The sequence below is a fragment of the Camelus dromedarius genome, chromosome 8, assembly GCF_036321535.1.
Source record: "Camelus dromedarius isolate mCamDro1 chromosome 8, mCamDro1.pat, whole genome shotgun sequence".
NCBI lineage: Eukaryota > Metazoa > Chordata > Mammalia > Artiodactyla > Camelidae > Camelus > Camelus dromedarius.
Genome location: NC_087443.1, coordinates 47284629 through 47303008, shown reverse-complemented (window position 1 = coordinate 47303008; position 18380 = coordinate 47284629). Strand labels below are relative to the sequence as shown.

Here is an 18380-nt window from a genome sequence, read left to right as displayed (position 1 = left end):
AAGCCAGATTACTGGCTTTCATACTGCAGCATGTTGCCCTTGTGCCTTTATTTCTCTTACATCCCTAAGTCTTGATATTTGTGCATAAAGCGTTGACTGAGATACCATTTCCTTCATTAAAGTCAACAAATGACATCACTTTTTTCTGGACATTTATCTGGCATAGGGCCTGCCACTAAACCATCATCCTTTTGTACAGTGCCCCTTCTAGGGTTATGTTACCTCAAAATAACTATGATTATGTATTTATTTTTATAGATCTATGATTCACTTCTCTGCATTGACCCTTTGGCTACTGTAAAATCGTGTGGTTCAGTTATTCCTTTGAGTTGATCCAATTCTATTTCCCATCTGGTTCAGGAATTTTTTCTCTACTATTTTATCAGATGGTCTGCAGGAGTATATCGTGTGATTAGGAGTTTCTTAGTACAAGATTGAGCCATTGCTGCATTCCTTTTGTCTTTGCATTGAGTCTTAATCACCAACCTTGTCATTTCTAATTACTGGCTTCATTCTGTTCCTGATGACTCAGGAGGAATTGCCTCTTAATCCACCAGAAACATTATGTAGTGGATGGATGCAAATTTTGCTTGAGATAGAATAATTGAGGCTATTAGCATAAGGTGGAATCATAAAGAAGTGAATATATAAATAAAAAGGAAAAGTAAAATTAGCTTTCAGCAGCAAGGAGGTACTTGAGAACAAGGTCTGTACCTTGTTTCTTTGCATCAGCAGTGTCTAGCAGGGTTCTTGGCTCGTAGTAAGGTCTCAATAAATGTCTGAAGGATGTTTGTAATAAATGTCTCCCAACTTTTGATTTCAGGCTAGTCCTTAATGCTACTATAAACAGCTTCATTGAATTTACTTAAAGTCTAATAAAACCATCAAATCGTTTAGGACAGTTACTTTGTTTTCCCTTTCTCTTATCCAGACTGAGTATCCTCAGTGGTTTTTTTTGTTTGTTTTTTGTTTTTTGTTTTTTTCACAAATTGTTTTTGCCTTGTAACCTAGTCACTTATGTACCCTGAAACATTGATTGAATACTGTGAAGGCATCACCGTACTCATAATGGGCCATGTGTGGTACTGATTTAACTACAGTACATAAATAACTACGAAGCAAGTCAGTGACAGAAGCTACAAAGGGGGCACTGTCAGAAAATTGTAGAAAAGTAGTGAAATCCGAGCTGGGGCGAACTGGAAAGCCTTCATGGAGAAAGTGGTCTTTGAACTGCGTCTTGAAGGGCTGCTAGAATTGTCGTGAGTGAAGGAAAGTAACAGGGGCGGGAGGTGGGAGGAAGGGTGGGTTTGGAAATTGGACAGTAGAATCATTGGATAAAATAAAAGGTATGTGTAAAGGATTGTGAGAGGTGAAGCTAAAAGTTCCCTGGAACAGAATGTGGTTAAGCACAAGGATGGAGAAGTTTTGCTTCACTTATTGGCAGCAGGGAACCACTGAATATTTTGTGGGTAACAGGATTAGAAAAATGCTTTAGGAAGATTCATCTTGTAGGACTCATTGGAGTAGCTTAGCACTTTCTCTTTTTTATTTAAACTGAAGTATAATCAGTTTACAATGTTGTGTCAGTTTCTGGTGTAGAGCATAATAGTTCAGTCATACATATACATACATACATCCGCTTTCATATTCTTTCTTAACTGTGTTTCTCTGTCGGTAGCTCACAAAATGGTTATGTGATCTTTACTGTTCAGCAGACGGAACTCAAGAGCATTTCAGTCTTCATGACTTATCTGGGGGTCTTTTGGCTCCTCCTTTCTTTCCAGGTTCCTAATTTGTATCTGAGTTACACAGAAAGCCGCATATTCCCTGGAGTCCCATTCTCCCTTTTCTGTTACTCTTTTTTCCTAACATACCTGCCACTTTGCTTCATGTCAGGGTTGTTTCAGGTGACCTGAGGTGGGTTGGTTTGCTTGTTTGTCTGTGTATCTGTCTCTTTTTGTACCTCTCCCTCCACCCCCGGCCCCCAATACCAGCTTTATATGGAATCTATAGGTTTCTAAATAAGTGCATTTTGGTTTAACAGATTTTAAGACAATACAGCGTGCTGTTCGTTGTAAATGAGGGCTGCCAGGAGAAAGACTGGGACACTTAGGGAATTCCACAGCCAGATTTTGCATCCCTGGAACCTGTTACTAATTAGTACTTAGTTTTTGGTGTTTGTGGGCTTTGGCCCACAAGAAGGGGAATGTGGTCAGGGTTCTGCTTGAGTTGAATTTGCTGTAGCACACTCGGCCCTCCCACACATTTATCTCTGCCACCCTTGGTGGCTGCTGTCAGCTGGACTCAGGTTGGTTCACATGGCTTTAACTGCTAAAGATGACTTCTTGGAACACCACTGGGACTCAGCCAGCATCAAAATCAGAGCCTGTAGAATGGAGCACAGTGCTTCTTGAGCTTTTTCACTGAAGGCCCTGCAGAGACGGATGGTCACCCCTGGCAACTCTAGACGTTAGGGAGGGGAGCGTGCCAGGCGTGACGTGATGAGCACCAGGAGAGGCGGGGTGGGAGAGGGTGGCCACGAGGAGCCTGCCTCAGGTGCAAAATACCTTTGAAGGTTCCCATTGCCTTAAAACCTTAAGTAAAATTGGCAGCCCTCTTCTGTTTTAAGTCAAGAAATCTTCCCCTACTTCCGTTTTTGAAGTCATTGTATTCCTTTTTGCTCCTGTGGTATTTAGTGACAGTGAGTAGGGTGGTGAAGAGGGTCAGAAAAATAGGGTGAGGAAAGTGGATATTCTTACCCCAGTTTCAGAAGCATGTAATAAAAACAAAAACAAAAACCAAACAACCAACCAAAACTAGGCTTTGGAGTCAGTTGAAACTGAGTCTTCTAATCATTATATGTAGGACCTGGGCAGTGACTTAGCTTCTCTGAGACTCAGTTCCCATATTTATAGAAAGAGAACAGGAATATCTCATGGGATTAATATAGGTTAAATAGAATTGGAACACAAATAAAGTTCTTATCATATTGTATGGTAAATGTTGAATAACGGTACTAAAATAATGCTCATTCTTCATATCTGTACTCAAATTATCACCATCTGTTTGGCCCTTTCAGGTTCCTTAACATTTGAAAGTGAATTTAAATTTTAAAATCCTTATGTTAACTTTTTGAAGTTTTTGAAAATACTAAAACATTATCAGTTGGCCTTACCGGTTACATTGTTCAAGGTATGAAGTAGAGCAGAATTTAGAGAAACAGTTTCTTGATTTTATTGGTTTCATGAAAGGACAGCCCACTACACATCCTTTCAGATGCAGGATCGTCACGACAACACTGATAAGTGATTTTTCTACTATTAAGTTTATAATAGTGATTATTATCTGCAATGTCCAATTTTACAATCCACCATCTTCATAGAGTATTTATCATTAGAACTTTTCTAGACAAGAAGGTTTAACATATAACCCCCCCCCCACTAACAGTGCAGCACTTTGCACGATGCAGATATGAGTGTGCTCCAGATGCACTGTAAACAGCAAACGGCCTTTTCTAATTAGGAAGCATTTGTCTCAGAACATTCTGGCAGTTGGAATTTTGCTTTAGGCAAAAATATGCCTTAATACTGTTGGGAAGCCATTGTGGGATTCATGGACCCCCTCAAGCTCTCTTCCAAGTCGATTCCATAGCACTATCTGAGTGATCACAGATGATTCAGGCATCAAGAAATTGTTGTGTTTTGAGGGGAAAGATGGGGGCATAAAAGCTGAATTTCTGGAATTCCTCAAGCATATTGTAAAGGACCTTATGGTGTGAGCTGGCATCTTTAATGTTAAAGGTGAAGTAAGAGAGTAAGCTAATGACACCTGTCTTGTCTTCCTCCCGCATTAAGCCCTCCAAAGCTTCCACCCATTCAAAGAAAAGATAGATCAGCAGAAACTTTCAGATCAACAGAAACTTTCACTTACTGAGACTGTTCCCTGGAGAGCAGAGGTTGACTTGGGGAAGAATAAGTTACTCTGGAATCCTTGTCAGAAAATTCTACTTGTATTTTGCTGGCGGGGAAAAACACGAGGACAAGCTCAACTGAAAACCAGTTTTCTTCTGACAGGGATTCTGAGGGTCTAGGGTAATTTTCCAGTGAAGTAGAATAGAAACAGATTTTATTTGGAGAAAATATTTGGCATGCACACAAAATTCAAATTAAAAAACGTTTAATGAGCTCTTCATTTGTGATGTCCCAGGCACAAGAGAAACATGTAAAGAAACTATATGAATGTCGATATTTTGGAGCAGCTCTGACCAATAGAAATGTAATGTGAGAAATACATGTAATCACAAATTTTCTAGTGATCACATTTGAAAAAGGAAAGAGGTGTGATTAATTTAATAGTATATTTTTATTAAATCCAATATATACAAAATATTAACATATAATCAATTTAAAATTATTCATGAGATATTTTATGTTCTTTTTCATACTGAGTCTTCCAAATCTTGTATGTAATTTACACATAGAGCACATTTCAGTTTTACGAGCCTCGTTCTAAGTACTCAGTAGCCACATATGGCTAGTGGTTATATTGGATAGGGCGTATTTAAAATTATCAAGGGATAGGGAAGTAGAAACCAGCTTGCAGAAAGTTTTATTTTTTTTTTTTCCCTGAAACAGTCTGAAAAGGGAAAAAATATAACCATAAGCTGGATCTTGAAAGCATGATTAAACAGTTTTAGAAGACAAGTGAGGAGGTAGAAGTCATTCTAGTTAGAGGGGACCATTATAAGCAAGGACATGATGTAAAACCAGCTCAAATCAGGAGGGCTGGGGAGGAGGCTAGGAAGACCCGGGAAGTGCCACCAGTGTGGCTTGTGGAATTTGAGCTCTGCCTTGGAAAGACCAGATATTGATTTCTTCTTAAAATCCTGGCAAGAGTCTTAAAGAAAATCAAAACAAACCATGAAACATTTTAGTTATCTAACCAAGTAAATCCATCTGATCAAATTTTTGTTTATTGTAGTAAAACGTGCATAACATAAAATCGATCATTCTTACCATTTTAAGTGTGCAATTCAGTGGTGCTGAAGTAAGTACATTCTCATCGTCATGCAGCCATCATCACGGTCCATTTGAAGAAATCTTTCATTGTCCCAAGCTGAAACTGTGTACCCATTAAATGATAACTCTCCATCCCCCTCCCTGGGAAACACTATTCTACTTTGTTTCTATGAATTTGACAATCCTAGGTACCTTATGTCAATAGAATCACACAATACTTGTCCTTTCGTGTCTGGCTTATTTCATTGAACATTTTCAATGCTCATAATGTAGCATGTATTACATTTTCATTTCTTTTTTAAAGCTGATAAATTTTCCATTGTATGTATATACTACATTTTATCTATTCATCCTTCGAAGAACATTTGGGTTATTTCAACCTTTTGGATATTGTGAATATTCCTGCTGTGAACATTAGTGCACAAATAATTGTTCATGTCCCTCCTTTCAGTTCTTTTGGGTATGTATATCTAGAAGTGGAATTTTTGGTTCATATGTTGATTCTATGTTTAATTTTTTGAGAAACTGCTTTACCATTTTTCAGTGTCTGTACCATTTCACATTCCCACCAACAATAATGCTTAAGAGTTCTAATTTTTTCATATTCTTGCCAACACTTACTACTTTCTGTTTTGTTTGTTTTAGAATACCCATCCTAATGGATGTGAAGTAGTATCTTCTTAAGGGTTTAATTTGCTTTTCCATAATGTTTAATGATGTTGAGCATTTGTTGTGACACTTATAGCAACCTAGCACATTTATTTCTAGAGTATAAATATCTGTTGGACCAAGTGATTCTAATGTTAAGATGATTAGATTACTTTTCATGGCAAAGATAGTTTTTAAAAGTCTGAGAAAATAGTTTGAAGATATACTGTTACATTCATAGTATAGAAGTAAAGAAATTACAAGCTCATTTGTTCCTTAAGTCACCAAGATTACTTTGTGATGTGCATGGTCCTTGCACTTAAAAAACAGCAGTTATCTGCAAATACATTTGCCACTTGTACTTTTGAATAATATGAATAAAGCATTCATTATTCCACTGTTTTATTTCCATTCATGTTTCCAGAGTAGAAAGGTGGATGTTAGGGTCAGATTCTGTCACTGATGTGCCCTGTCTATTCAGGCTTCTTGATACCTTTCCAATTCATCCATCTCTCTAGCGTCATTGCCACCACCAGAAGCCACTCGGATAACAAGAGCCTGCTGATCTCACTCTGTCTCTCTCTCGCTTCCCTTGTCTCCTTTTCTCCCTCAGCGTACCATTATGCTACTGCTAACAATCTTTCTGAAGTGAACCATCTACTTTAAACCTTCATTCCTCGCTCCCCAGTGACTTCAGAATCATGTCCTAACTCCACTGCAAAGATATGAAAACCATTTGTGATTTCCTTATCCTTCAGTTTGACCTCTCTCTTGCCTTGTCCAGCGCGTCAGCCTCCCTGGACCACTTCCAGTTTGCTCCAGGAATCACCTCGTCGTCTTTACCCATGTGACGAGAGCCTTCTTTGTTAGACTTTCTTGGGGTGGTAGTGGTGATGGGGGAAACGTAATTTTCTTGCACACTTAGTTCTAGGGCCAGGTCTGAGAGGCCCCTGCTGGGCTCAGTGTTAACCCTTTATCTGTTGACCTAGGGGCGGCGGCGGTGGGGGGGGGGGATCCTTGAGAGTCCTGCCGAGGAGGGCTGGGAATAGTCAGGGAACTCAGGGAAGTGGCTCCTGACTAAATAAGTAGTGTTTACTTAGTAACGATTTGTGTGTCTCTGTGGATGGTGCCCTTACCACCCTCACTGCTGCCTTCTCCAAGGTCATCCTATCTCCAGGATGCTTAGAGCAGCAGTTCTTAATCTTATGGGTGCCTTGGACCGATTTCTCACTCTGAAGCATACGGACCCTTCTGAGAATGTTTATAAAAGCATAAAATAAAATATACTGGATTACAAAGAAAACCATTTACATTGAAATACAGAGATGAAACATTGGATAATTAATTGTGATAAAATAACTCATTAAAAATAAGATCTAAAGGGTCTAGTAAATACCCTGATTTCAAAGTAATGATGAGTGTAAATGAGATTTATAAGTATCTGCAGCAAATGTAGGATGATGTAAAAAATAGCCCTGGTTTCTTTGGGTGACAAAACACTTACTGTGATTTGTTGCCTATACTTATAATAGAAATGCCAAATTTCTGTAACAGGGTAGTAAAAATAAAGATGTTGTTTCCCTGCCTCACATTGACAAATCCTTGAGTTCTATCCACAGACTCCTTGGGGCTTCGTGGATCCCAGGTGTCTCTATTTAGGCTCCTGTAACAAATACCATAGAGTGGGTGGGTTAAACAACAAACATTTATTTCTCACAGGCTTGAAGTTCAAGAACAGGGTGTCGGTACAGTTGGGGTCTTGGTGAGGGCTCCCTTCCTGGCTATGGTCTCACATGCCCTTTTCTCGGTAAGTGTGTTGTGGCGGGGAGTGGGGAGACTCCTCTTTTTATAAGGATGCTAATCACATCATGTGGGTTCCATCCTCAGGACCTCATCTTGATGTGATAACCTCTTGTGATACTATGATTTATAATAAATATATATTTGGTGTAAGTCCCTTTTCTAGCACAGAGTTCCTAAAATCCTTGGAATTTCCAAAGTGAGGAGAGCAACAAAAGTCTCACTTGTTGCGTTAATGAGGTGACTTTTGGATTCTACTTAAGGATGGGGCTGGTTGCCAGGAGAACCAACCAGGTTGATTAGAGAATTGGCACTTTCAGTCTCACCCCCTGACCTCCAGGGAAGGGGGAGGGGCTAGAGATTGAATCAGTCGGCAGTGGACGATGATTTAATCAATCATGCCTGTGTAATGAAGCCTCCATAAAAACCTGAAAGCACAGGGTTCAGAGAACTTCTGGGTTAGTGAATACATGAAGATTTGGAAAGTCACTCACCTGGAGAGGGCTTGGAGGCTCTGAACGCTTTCCCCATGCATTTCTTTTGTATGACTGTTCCCTGAGTTACATCCTTTTATAATAAACTGTTAAACTACTAAATAAACTGTTTTTTGTTCTGTGAGACATTCTAGCAAATGAATTGAGCCCAAGGAGGTGGGTCTTAAGAACCTCTAATTTATAGGCCGTCGGTCTGAAGCACATGTTACAGCCGAGGCTGTGGCTAACGTCTGAAGGTGGTGGGGGACAGTCTTGTAGGACTGAACCTTAACCTGTGGCATCTGACACTGTCTCTGGATAGATGGTGTCAGAATTGAATGGAGTTACATGACGCCCAGCTGGCGTCCTGAGAATTGCTTGTTGGTATGGGGAACCCCTCATCTCCCACATTGGAATTGGTACCAGAGCTTATTTATTTCTCAAAGGCCCCATCTCCAACACCGTCACATTGGGGATTAGTGCTTTAATTTTTGACTCTGGGAGAGACACATTTAGTGCATAGCACCAGTTGAAGAACCTTGGCTTGGATAGTTCCCTTCTGCAAAGCTTTCCGATGAGCTGTCTTGCTGCTTCCTCACGGGGAGTCTGTGCTGCCTGTTCTGTGTATTCACAGCCCCAGATACGTAACTCCTGCTAGCACTTACTCTTGATTTCATTTTCTATTACACTGGATCCGAAGTCCGCAGCTCTTTTCTGTAAAGGGCCAGGTTGTAAGTATTTTAGGCTTTGCCGTCCATATGGTCTCTGTCAAAACTACTCAATTCAGTCTGACATAATATATAAATATATGGGCATGCCTGTGTTTCAATAAGATTTTTATGGATACTAAAATTGGTTTCATAAAACTTTCACATGGCATGAAATACTCTACTTTTTAAGTTTTCAACCATTAAAAAAAGAAAACCCATTCTCAGCAAGTGGCTGTACAAAAACTGACCATGGGCCAGATTTGGCAAGAAGGATACTTGTCCAAGTCTGTGTTAGATTACATGTTTCTCAAGGGCAGAAATTGTCAGTTTGGTTTCTTTTCCTTATATATAGTGACCGTGTCAGCTACATTGGTGTAAAATAAATGTGGGCAGAATAAATGTTTGAGTCTGTAAGTGCTTTATATCCACACATGCTTTCTCTTTGTTCCTCCAAAATTTGAATTGAGCAGCATATGAATTCCCAGTGGGAGAATTTTAGCCAAACCCAGGTTTGTGGTCTCGTATTTTAGCACAATTTTATGGCTCATTCCTCTATAACTGTGTTGTCCCCTAAGTGAAGGCCAACTTTTGCCTGTGTTGAAGGTGTTCGTAATGTACTCCTGCATTTAGAGATTCCCAGAGTAATAGGAACTTGCATATTTTCCACGGAGTTCAGTCTGGCCTTAACCTGAAAAATAAATGTTTCAACAGAGAACTTTAGATACATACTTGAACAAAAAGGAAAATCCCTTCCCAGCACTTTCTCTGCTTTACTCTCTTCAGACTTCTATGTTCAACAACAGTAATCACTGAAAACCACAGCAATTTTATTTGTGAAGTGCTTATCCCCAACGGAGATTAATATACCACTTAAGATCAAAGGTAAATGGATTTTTTTTTTAATGTTCTCTTTAAGTTATGGAAGCAACAGACTTACACTCCAGCAGGCTGTTTAGGAAGCAAGATGTTAATCACAACTCTAACATAACCATACTTCTGACAACATGGCACAGTGATTATTAGTCATGCTTGCCCACCTGTAAAATGCTGACTTGACTAATATGCATATTGGCTGAATATAAAAAAGGTGTTGGCACCTTGCCCAAGGTCATGGGTAGATTTGTAGTTTCATCAAGTCACGTTCACTATCGTACAAAATATCTGAGACACAGTTTTACTTTGAGGCATTTCAGTAGCCCCTCTAAAGGCAAATCAGAAGATAAAATGAAAATACTGAATTCTGCGAACTTGTTTTTAGAGATCATTTTTCAACACGTGGATTATGATACCTAATTCAGTTTAGACATTTTAATGGAATCTTAGAGTCTGACTATGCATATATTTTTTGCAGGTGACTTTCACCTACATAAATTACATTAATTATACCCAATGTTTATCAAATATGAAGCATATTTCTTGAGTTGGGGGAGACTAGGAAGACGGGGACATTTCTCTGAGAGAATAAAGTACACTCACTTGAGAAAACAGACAGATAATTGACAATGTTGGTAACATGTGCTAAGTGACAACGAGTGACAGGCAGAAAAAGCTCTAGTGGTTCATAAGATGGAAGTGTTGTTCATCAGGAGAAAGCAGGGACGGAACCTGGCTTTGAAGTGTGAACTCAGACTTAAAATGCTGCAGAGAACTTGGTGTATCCACACACATGCGCGCACACACACCTGCCAAGCCTCTGCTCTTAACCCCACTGCTGCCTTACCCACTAATACCCACCTCACTTCACTCCTGAATTACTGTGGCCTCTGCTTGGCGCTCCTTACTCCTTGTTTGAACCCATGCATACAGTATATTACCAGAACAATTTTCCTCACACTGAGCTTTCACCATGTTACTACTCTGCCCTGCAGTTTTTACATAAATTGTCATTTGATAGCACCAGTGTTGGTCTGTATTCTGCTTGACTCCAGTGTTCTTGAATCCAATATATTTCCCTCTCCAATTAGTCTTTCTCCCGCAATCGCTATGATCAGATCTTTTGGTTTAAGAGATTATTATAGCAGCTTTTATCTACTGTTACCAGGAGTATGCACTGTGGAATCTTTCTGCAGAGCAAAGCCTTAAAATGTACATATGCTTTATTTCACTGAGACATTATGCCTCTTCTCATGGCTTTGAGATGCATTTAATATATATGTGTGTGTGTATATATATGTATATATATATAATGGTACAACTATTTTTATTGCTGCTATTTAAATGACAAAATTTGTTGATGCATCCTAATTTGTCCTTTGGGAGGAGGCTTTTCTATATTGGAAATACCTGGGAACCATTAAAAATAATGATAAATATAGAAAATAGTGATTTTTTTTCTAGTAAGCATTAAAAATATTTTCTGATCTGCCCATGGTGTATCCTTTAAAATTGTGGGGGTTTTTGCTTTGTTTTGTGTCTTAAGCTCTCTAATAGCTTTCTGTTCATCAAATGAATCCTTGCTTGGGATGCCTGGTTTCCAGGGCCCTGCATCAACCTTCTCTCCAATTATATGGTGCACCTACAGAGATCTCAGCCACTTCCATCGTTTTATCACTGACTGGACTCGCATGGCCCAGGCTCACTCTCAGCTATGCTCTTGTTTATGTCCATTCCCACCTCAACTACCTTTTGTCCGTTTCTCTCCTAGTTCAACTCCTCACATTTAAGGTTTTACTTGTGAATCTTGTCTTGACTTTCTCAGACCTCTGTGGCTATAGCATCCACTTGCATGGTTCATCTCAAGTAAACAGGTGTTCTGGAAAGGAGCCTGGATACAGCAGAGGAGCTAGAATGGAACTGGACAATACCTGTGAGAGGAGCTTCGTTTTTGATGAAGGTTGTTTTTGAAGGATATTTGGAATGCAGCCACGCATACACCAGTCCTTGCTGCTTTGTTCTTTTTCTACTTAACTGAGTGTCTTTTTTTCTCCAATAAAGAGCTGGCCAAGGGAGAAGACATGCGTTAGCTCCAAACAACTTTGCGCAAGGGAAAATTCAGAGATAAAGGTTTACTCTAGAGTGCAAAATTCCTTTTGTCATCTTTTCCCTCTGGTCCTCTGTGTCTGTCTTCTAGCCCCTTCCTGCAGTGCATGCACATGGCCTGATTAGGCTAACGTTTTCTCCCCTCTTACTCCCAGATCTTGATCTGTTGCATTTACTGGGTTTAGTCTGAAAACTGAAGAAGAGAGAAGTGCATTCATCCATCTTTCTATGTCTGGCTCATTAAACTGTATCCTGGCCCCATTCACTGGTCGTGCTCAAATCCCTGCCCAGCCCTTCTCTACCCCTTTATCCCATGGGTAGGAGGTAAGAATTGGCTTTTTTGGTTCTTGTGCCAACTGAAAATATGTATTTTTATTATGAAAATGTGCAAGCATACATAAAAACAAACAGCATAGTAAAATACATGTCTTGTGTACCCATCACTCAGATTCAGTTACCAATATTTTTAGTGTGTTCTTTTAAGATCTACGTTTCTCTTAACATATTTTTTTACACTATAAATTCTGTCTTTTTCTAAACCTTGGCTTTTAGTCATGTGTGTAGTAGATCGAATGGTGAAGTTCTGTGGTATTCAGGTTCAATATTTAGTCATCGTCAAAGACAGTGTATGTAAGAGTAGAAATTAAAATTCAACAAACATAGCTAATATAACTTCATATAGTAACTTTGGCACAGGTTACAATTTAATTGTAATTATCATTTCTATTCTATTAAATTCACCCCTAAACCTGAAAATTGAATTTTCACCTATACCTCTTACAATTAAAATATGATCATGTGAGTCATTAACACCATTCTGGTTAATTACCACAGACTCATTTCTTGTGAACCTCTCTTACTCTTCATGTGATTTCCTTCATAGATAGTCTTGATACTATTAAATACTTTAAATGTATACTTAGATATTCTCAACCCTTAAGGATGTAAGAGCGACAGGAACCTTCCTTATAGACAATAAACTAGTATTGAAAATGATGAACTACTTTTTGTGTGTAAGAATACTTGCCTTCCTAACGAAATAGGATAGCATTATGATAAGAGCTTTAAACGCAGGTTAATCATTTTCATTCTTCTCCTGAGCAACTCATCACTTTTGCACAATGTAGTTCACTGTTGGAAATTCTCTAATTTTTCCCTATTTTTTTTTTCCTCCAGCTCTTGTAAATGTGAAACTCTGGGCCATTGATCGACAATGTTTTCAAACAATAATGATGAGGACAGGACTCATCAAGCATACCGAGTATATGGAATTTTTAAAAAGGTAGGATGCTTTCTTTTCTCCTGAGAGTTTGTAATTCTCTTTAACCCTCCTCTGAAATGCAGCACAGGGAGCTTTTTTTTGCCTTTATCCCAGTCTTACTAGCCTGCAAATTTGTGGAAGTGAAAGACTTTGTGTTGGCTTCTTTCTATTTCTGATGCCAAGTTTTATGATACGTGGTCAGGTCAGAACTTCAGAGTCTTTTTCAACATTCTGTCGTAGAGGAGAGCAACTCTGACAAACAAGTGAGCATTTGCTCAAACAAAAAAAAAAGGATAGAGTCCATCTTTAACTATTTATCAGTTAATATATTTATGGTACCTTTTCTAGAGCAACCCACAGTGTAAGACTGAATCATCTCTTGTGTGAGGTTCCATATTAAAGATCAGATGACTAAGATGAGAAAGTTCCAGGAAGCAGCTTATTATCCTTTAATCCTGAGTTTAAGCTCCCAAATTAATTTTATGTTGCAGCTCTGAAATACCAAAAGCTTTTCTCTTCTTGATGTTTTATATTATCATAATAACTCAATATACGACAGGAGTTGGGATAAAACACCAGCTTTCATTTCTTAGGAATATACTGATAGTCACTGAAATTCATTTCTTTGTCTCTCGGCTTCTTTTATTTTAAATACTTTATCATAAAAATGAATATTGACTACTTTGACTTTCTTTGGAAAAGTATTTTGTATCATTTTTTCTTTTCAAAACAGAAGTGTCATTAGTGATGCACAGAGTATGTGAACTAAATGGGAGTGTAACACCAATTAAGATTTTATTTTTGAGAGAATGTTAAACTGGCCTTTTCATTTTGCATTTTTATTTTTGGTGAAAAAATGGTTTAAATGGAGCTAAAAAATCCAATTCATATTTCATTTCAGTGATACATCTTCACAGATAGCTATTGAATTTTCTTAAGATGCAATTTTATTATTTCTCACTTGGGTATTTGGTAAATTTTGTTTCTGATTAAGCGGTTATACATTTTTCATTTCCACATGATTTTTTCTATATTCCTGCTAAAAGGACAATAAACTTTAATTTGATGTCACATAATATATTAAAAATTACCCCCTACTGGTAGGGTGTTGGGTTTTTAACTTAATATGATTGGCTGAAACACTTAGAAGTAGAAATGCAAATTTCTGTTTGATGTTTAGTTTGCAAGGAAATAAAATTATTCAGGTTCCATATGTGTATGTAATATTTGTATATACGTTGATATTGAGATATGTTGAGATATGTGTATTGACATATATGTGTATATATATAGGTGTGTATGTGAATGGAGAGAAAGAGACGATGAATATTCATTTTAAGCCTTTATTAAAGTACAAGTTATTGATTTCTTGTGATGCAGCCCTAACAGAGAAAGATCCCAATTGGTAATTAATGAAATGCTTATCTGTAGGACAGAGTCACTATTTGTCTTACATACCTTAGAGTTGGGTATTTATGATGTTGGTTTCAACTTCGGTAACTTTGTTTTCACAATGAGACAGAATGAGTGCCAGTGCTGTTTTGCAAGACTGCGACAACAAACTTTTTTAGAGGCACAATTTCAGGAAATTGGAGGTGTCTTTCTGTGTGTGTGTGTTTAGTTGACCCTGGATATACTCTCATTTTTGTATGATTTTCAGAGCTGCCTGAATTTGTTGCCTATTTTGACAGATCAAACTTTAAATAGTACAAGTTGGTTCTCCAGAGTGTGTGCACATTTCTAGTTGGTCAGCTTAGAGCAGGTAAAGTGTAACTGATTTGATAAAAAGATAGGTGCTGACTTTGATGTCACTTTCCATCTGGCCACTCTGTAAAACATCAAGTCCACATCATTTGTGTATGTAATGATGGGCTGGGAGTCCAGAGAGGTGACAGACACAATGACCACTCTTGTCTGGGGCCAGCTTTAATCTTCCTAAATTATAACTACCAACTGGTTCTCTCTCTATAACCCTGCAGTGGCTCACGGTTCCTGTTCTATTAGTTACAGTCTCATTAGCTGGATATTCAAGGCCCTCCTAAAGCCAAAGCCCCCTGCTTTTCCAGCCTGGTTTCTTCTTGCCCCCTGCAAACCAAATGATTGCCTGTGCCCAGGCTGACCCTGTGCTTTTATATATCACGCTGCCTCTGTTGCCTTTTCCCATATTGTCCATGTTCAAATCTCTCTTACTTTTAGATCCAGCTAAATACTGCCCCTTCCACAGATACTGACCTTTGTACTGAGAAGTATCCCCTCCCTCATCTGGAGCTTCATTTCTACCATGTGTCTTATTTCCTACTTTATTCTAATCTGACTGCTGAACTTATTTCTACTTCTATACTATAAAGTTTTCAAGACTAGGGCTATTTTTTAAGCACCTTAGTATTCCTCTTTGGCACAAAGCTTACTGCTTTGTAGATGTGCAGTGTACAGGACAGTAAGTGTGAGACAGGTCCATAATTTGCAGGGCCCAGTGGAAAATAAAATTCAGGGCCCCTTTTGCAAAACTGTTAAATTTCAAGACATTGTTGGCGTAGTATTAAACCAAGTGTAGGATCTTCTAATCTTAGGCCCTGTGCTATTACACTGGTGAAGCTGAAAAAGTGAGTAATATTCATTCTTCCTTCACTTTCTCAGGTGAACTATACTTGCTGCCATTTATTTTGCATGGCTGTTGAGATGGCATAATACTCCCCAAGGAAATGATAGATCTTGTTAAAAATAAGATGACCAAAATGAATCAAAAACAATTCTGAAGTCATGGTAGGAAAGTTTATTTCCCTGTTGATTGTTGATTTTTAAAGATTTTGCTTACCAGTCTTGTCCATTATGTCAAAGCTTTCAAAATTTATGTACTTAAGTCAACCAACTTTTCCTTTATGGCTTCGTGTTTAGAAAAAAATTACTTTAACATCATAAAAATAGAGACTTCATACTTTAAAATTCTCTGTAACAATCTCTGTAGGTATGAAGGGGTGTTTTTCTCTAATGTGTTTTGCTGAGTAAAGCTTCCCTCTGAATTTTTTGATTATAGATGTCATATACTTTACATTCGCTTAAGGAGTTAAAGCAGTTGAAGCAATTGTGACAGTATCGGGGAAATAAGTCTAGCAAATGGTATCAGAAATCATCAGACTTCTTCGCAGTGAGGGTCTCTGTTGTACATCGAAATGCCCTCCTAATTGAGGAACTGCAGGGACAGCTGTAAGAGGGAGGATTCTATATCACTGTTATTCATTTTCCTAAGTAAGCAATAAGTTTGGAGGGTGAGAAAAGGGGACACTCCCGGCACATAAATGCACAGCCAAAGTGAAAGGATTTTTATTATCAAAGTTGTTTTTTATTTTCATTCCAGTTTATTTATCCACTTTGTAACTGCCAGTCATGTGGTTGGCCTCCCATTGCTATTAAACGCCACATCAACCCATGATTTCTGGCTCTTTAATCCTATTTCGTTGCTCCTCTTCTGTGCTTATAGTTCCCATCCCCTGATGTAAACAGATGTTCTATGCAAGCATAACAACAATAATAACAACAACAAAATTCACGGGGCTGCTCTGCTAAGCAAGGCATGATTGCTATAAGGCCAGTAGCGACCTTGTCAGTTGCCAACATTTTCCATCTTCTTTGGCTACTGAAAAAATGCTGTTTTTCAGGGGAATTACTGAAAAATGAGCCAAGTAACTGCCAGTTAATTTGTGTTGCTGTTTTTCTGAGCATATTCTCTGTGATGCTGTTGGCACAAACATCTATATCCAGAGGAGCGTTAGAATGCAGCTGTGTGACCACTGGGAAATGCTTACAGAAACTGGGTTTTCTGTTGGCCCTAAACTATGATGATAATGACACTGATGATGATGATGAACTTCTGTTTATCTTACTCGTCTCACTGACAAATCAGAGACACAGCAGGGACTGTTTGGAATTTAAGCTACTCAATCAAGTCTGTTGATGTTCAGAAAACCTTTTCTTGATCACTAAGGAATCTTTGTAAGGCAGATATGCTCATGTCATCTTAGACTGCACGAAACCTTTGCATGACTTCTCACTCCTAAGATAAACTAGGTCTTCAACTTTGTCTTCAAAGCCCTGCCTCCTTTGGCTACTGCGGACCTCTCCAGATTCACCTCACTCACCGCCTTCCCCTCCCTTATCTTCTCACTCTCTGCTCTGGTCACGTGGCGGTCTTTGATATCCTTATCCACCGCATGCTCCCTCCCAGTGGAGAGCCTCCCAAAAGGCTCCTCTCCCTTCCAACTAATGTATTTACTACGGTGATCTACGGTGTAGCACACCGAGTGTGCCTGTTGTGACAGACAAAAGAATCTGATGCCCCTTAAAAACAATTACAGATTTCTGATTGACCTTCCCTGGGTTGAAGGAGGAATTAATATTAGTCACCAAGTCTCATGTTGTATTCACAATAAACAGAATTTTATAAGTTTGGGTATGTTTAAGTTCTTTGACTATTTGGTTCCCAGCTGAGCCTCCAACCATTAAGGAATTGGGACAGATTTTTCACTTTTGAAACTTCCAGTCATATAGTTTTGCCCTCTTTAGGCAGAAGGGTGGATCTTCTCCAGGGATCTCCAGTCCAACCCCTGGAATTTGTAACAAAGCTCAAACTAATGGCCTCCTCTGAGGGCTTTAGCAGCATCTGCATACAAGGTGTCAAAGTGAAGAGTGAGCCTTCGGTAGATCGTAGAGCTACTACACTGACTACTCCTTCTGCCACAGTTTTCTTGTTGAAAGCCCTGCCATACATTTTGGTGCCCTGTAAATGTTTATTCCTTATTTCCATTCCTAGGGAGTAAGCCCCAAATCTGATCTCTAAAAGAAGAATACTGGTGTATACATCTAACATATAATTAAACATGCTACTTACATATGCATATTAGAAAAGTAAGTGATGCCCCCCCAAAAAACCTCAAAACACAATATGGCTTTGTCCTAGAAACTTCAGGCTGTCCTTTTGATATCAGAAAGGCCTTCACTCTGAGGATAATTTCGTTTGAGGCTGACTCTGATTTCAGCCTGTATCTCTCTCTACTCAGACCCAACCTTCCTGAAACTTCTAATTGCTTTACATTCTTCTCACTGGTAGTTCTGCAACTAGTAGAGTCCTACATAGTGATGCGTCCTCATGTCTGATCTGAAACATCAACGGGAAGTAAACAGTTGTAGATTTAGGAAAACCTAAGATAAGATGTAGGTTCATCTCTGTGCACATTTTATAGGTGAAGCAACTGTGTCCCAGATAAGCCAAAACAAGGTCACATTTAGTTAGAAACAGAACTTAGACTAGAATACAGGTTTCTGAATTCCCAGTCTGACTGTTTTACCATGCCTGGACTCAGGTTCCAGCTCCTCCCTATAGTAAACTTCACATGAGGATGGGCTAGCTGTATTTTCTTTTTTCCTCTCCACAAAGGTAACTTATTAGTTTGGTATTAGATAGACTTTTTTCTATATGTTTATTTTCTTCCAGTCT

The 18380-nt window shown here is 38.7% G+C and overlaps 1 protein-coding gene across 2 annotated transcripts in view; it reads left to right on the top strand.

The window, feature by feature from the left end:
- PRKG1 (protein kinase cGMP-dependent 1) overlaps positions 1-18380 on the top strand; it is a 1104481-nt gene that overhangs the window by 708923 nt on the left and 377178 nt on the right. For both annotated transcript variants that reach the window (XM_031461315.2, XM_031461314.2), the window contains exon 4: positions 12805-12910. In XM_031461315.2, coding sequence (XP_031317175.1) covers positions 12805-12910 — 106 coding nt within the window. The remainder of the gene's footprint in view (positions 1-12804; positions 12911-18380) is intronic.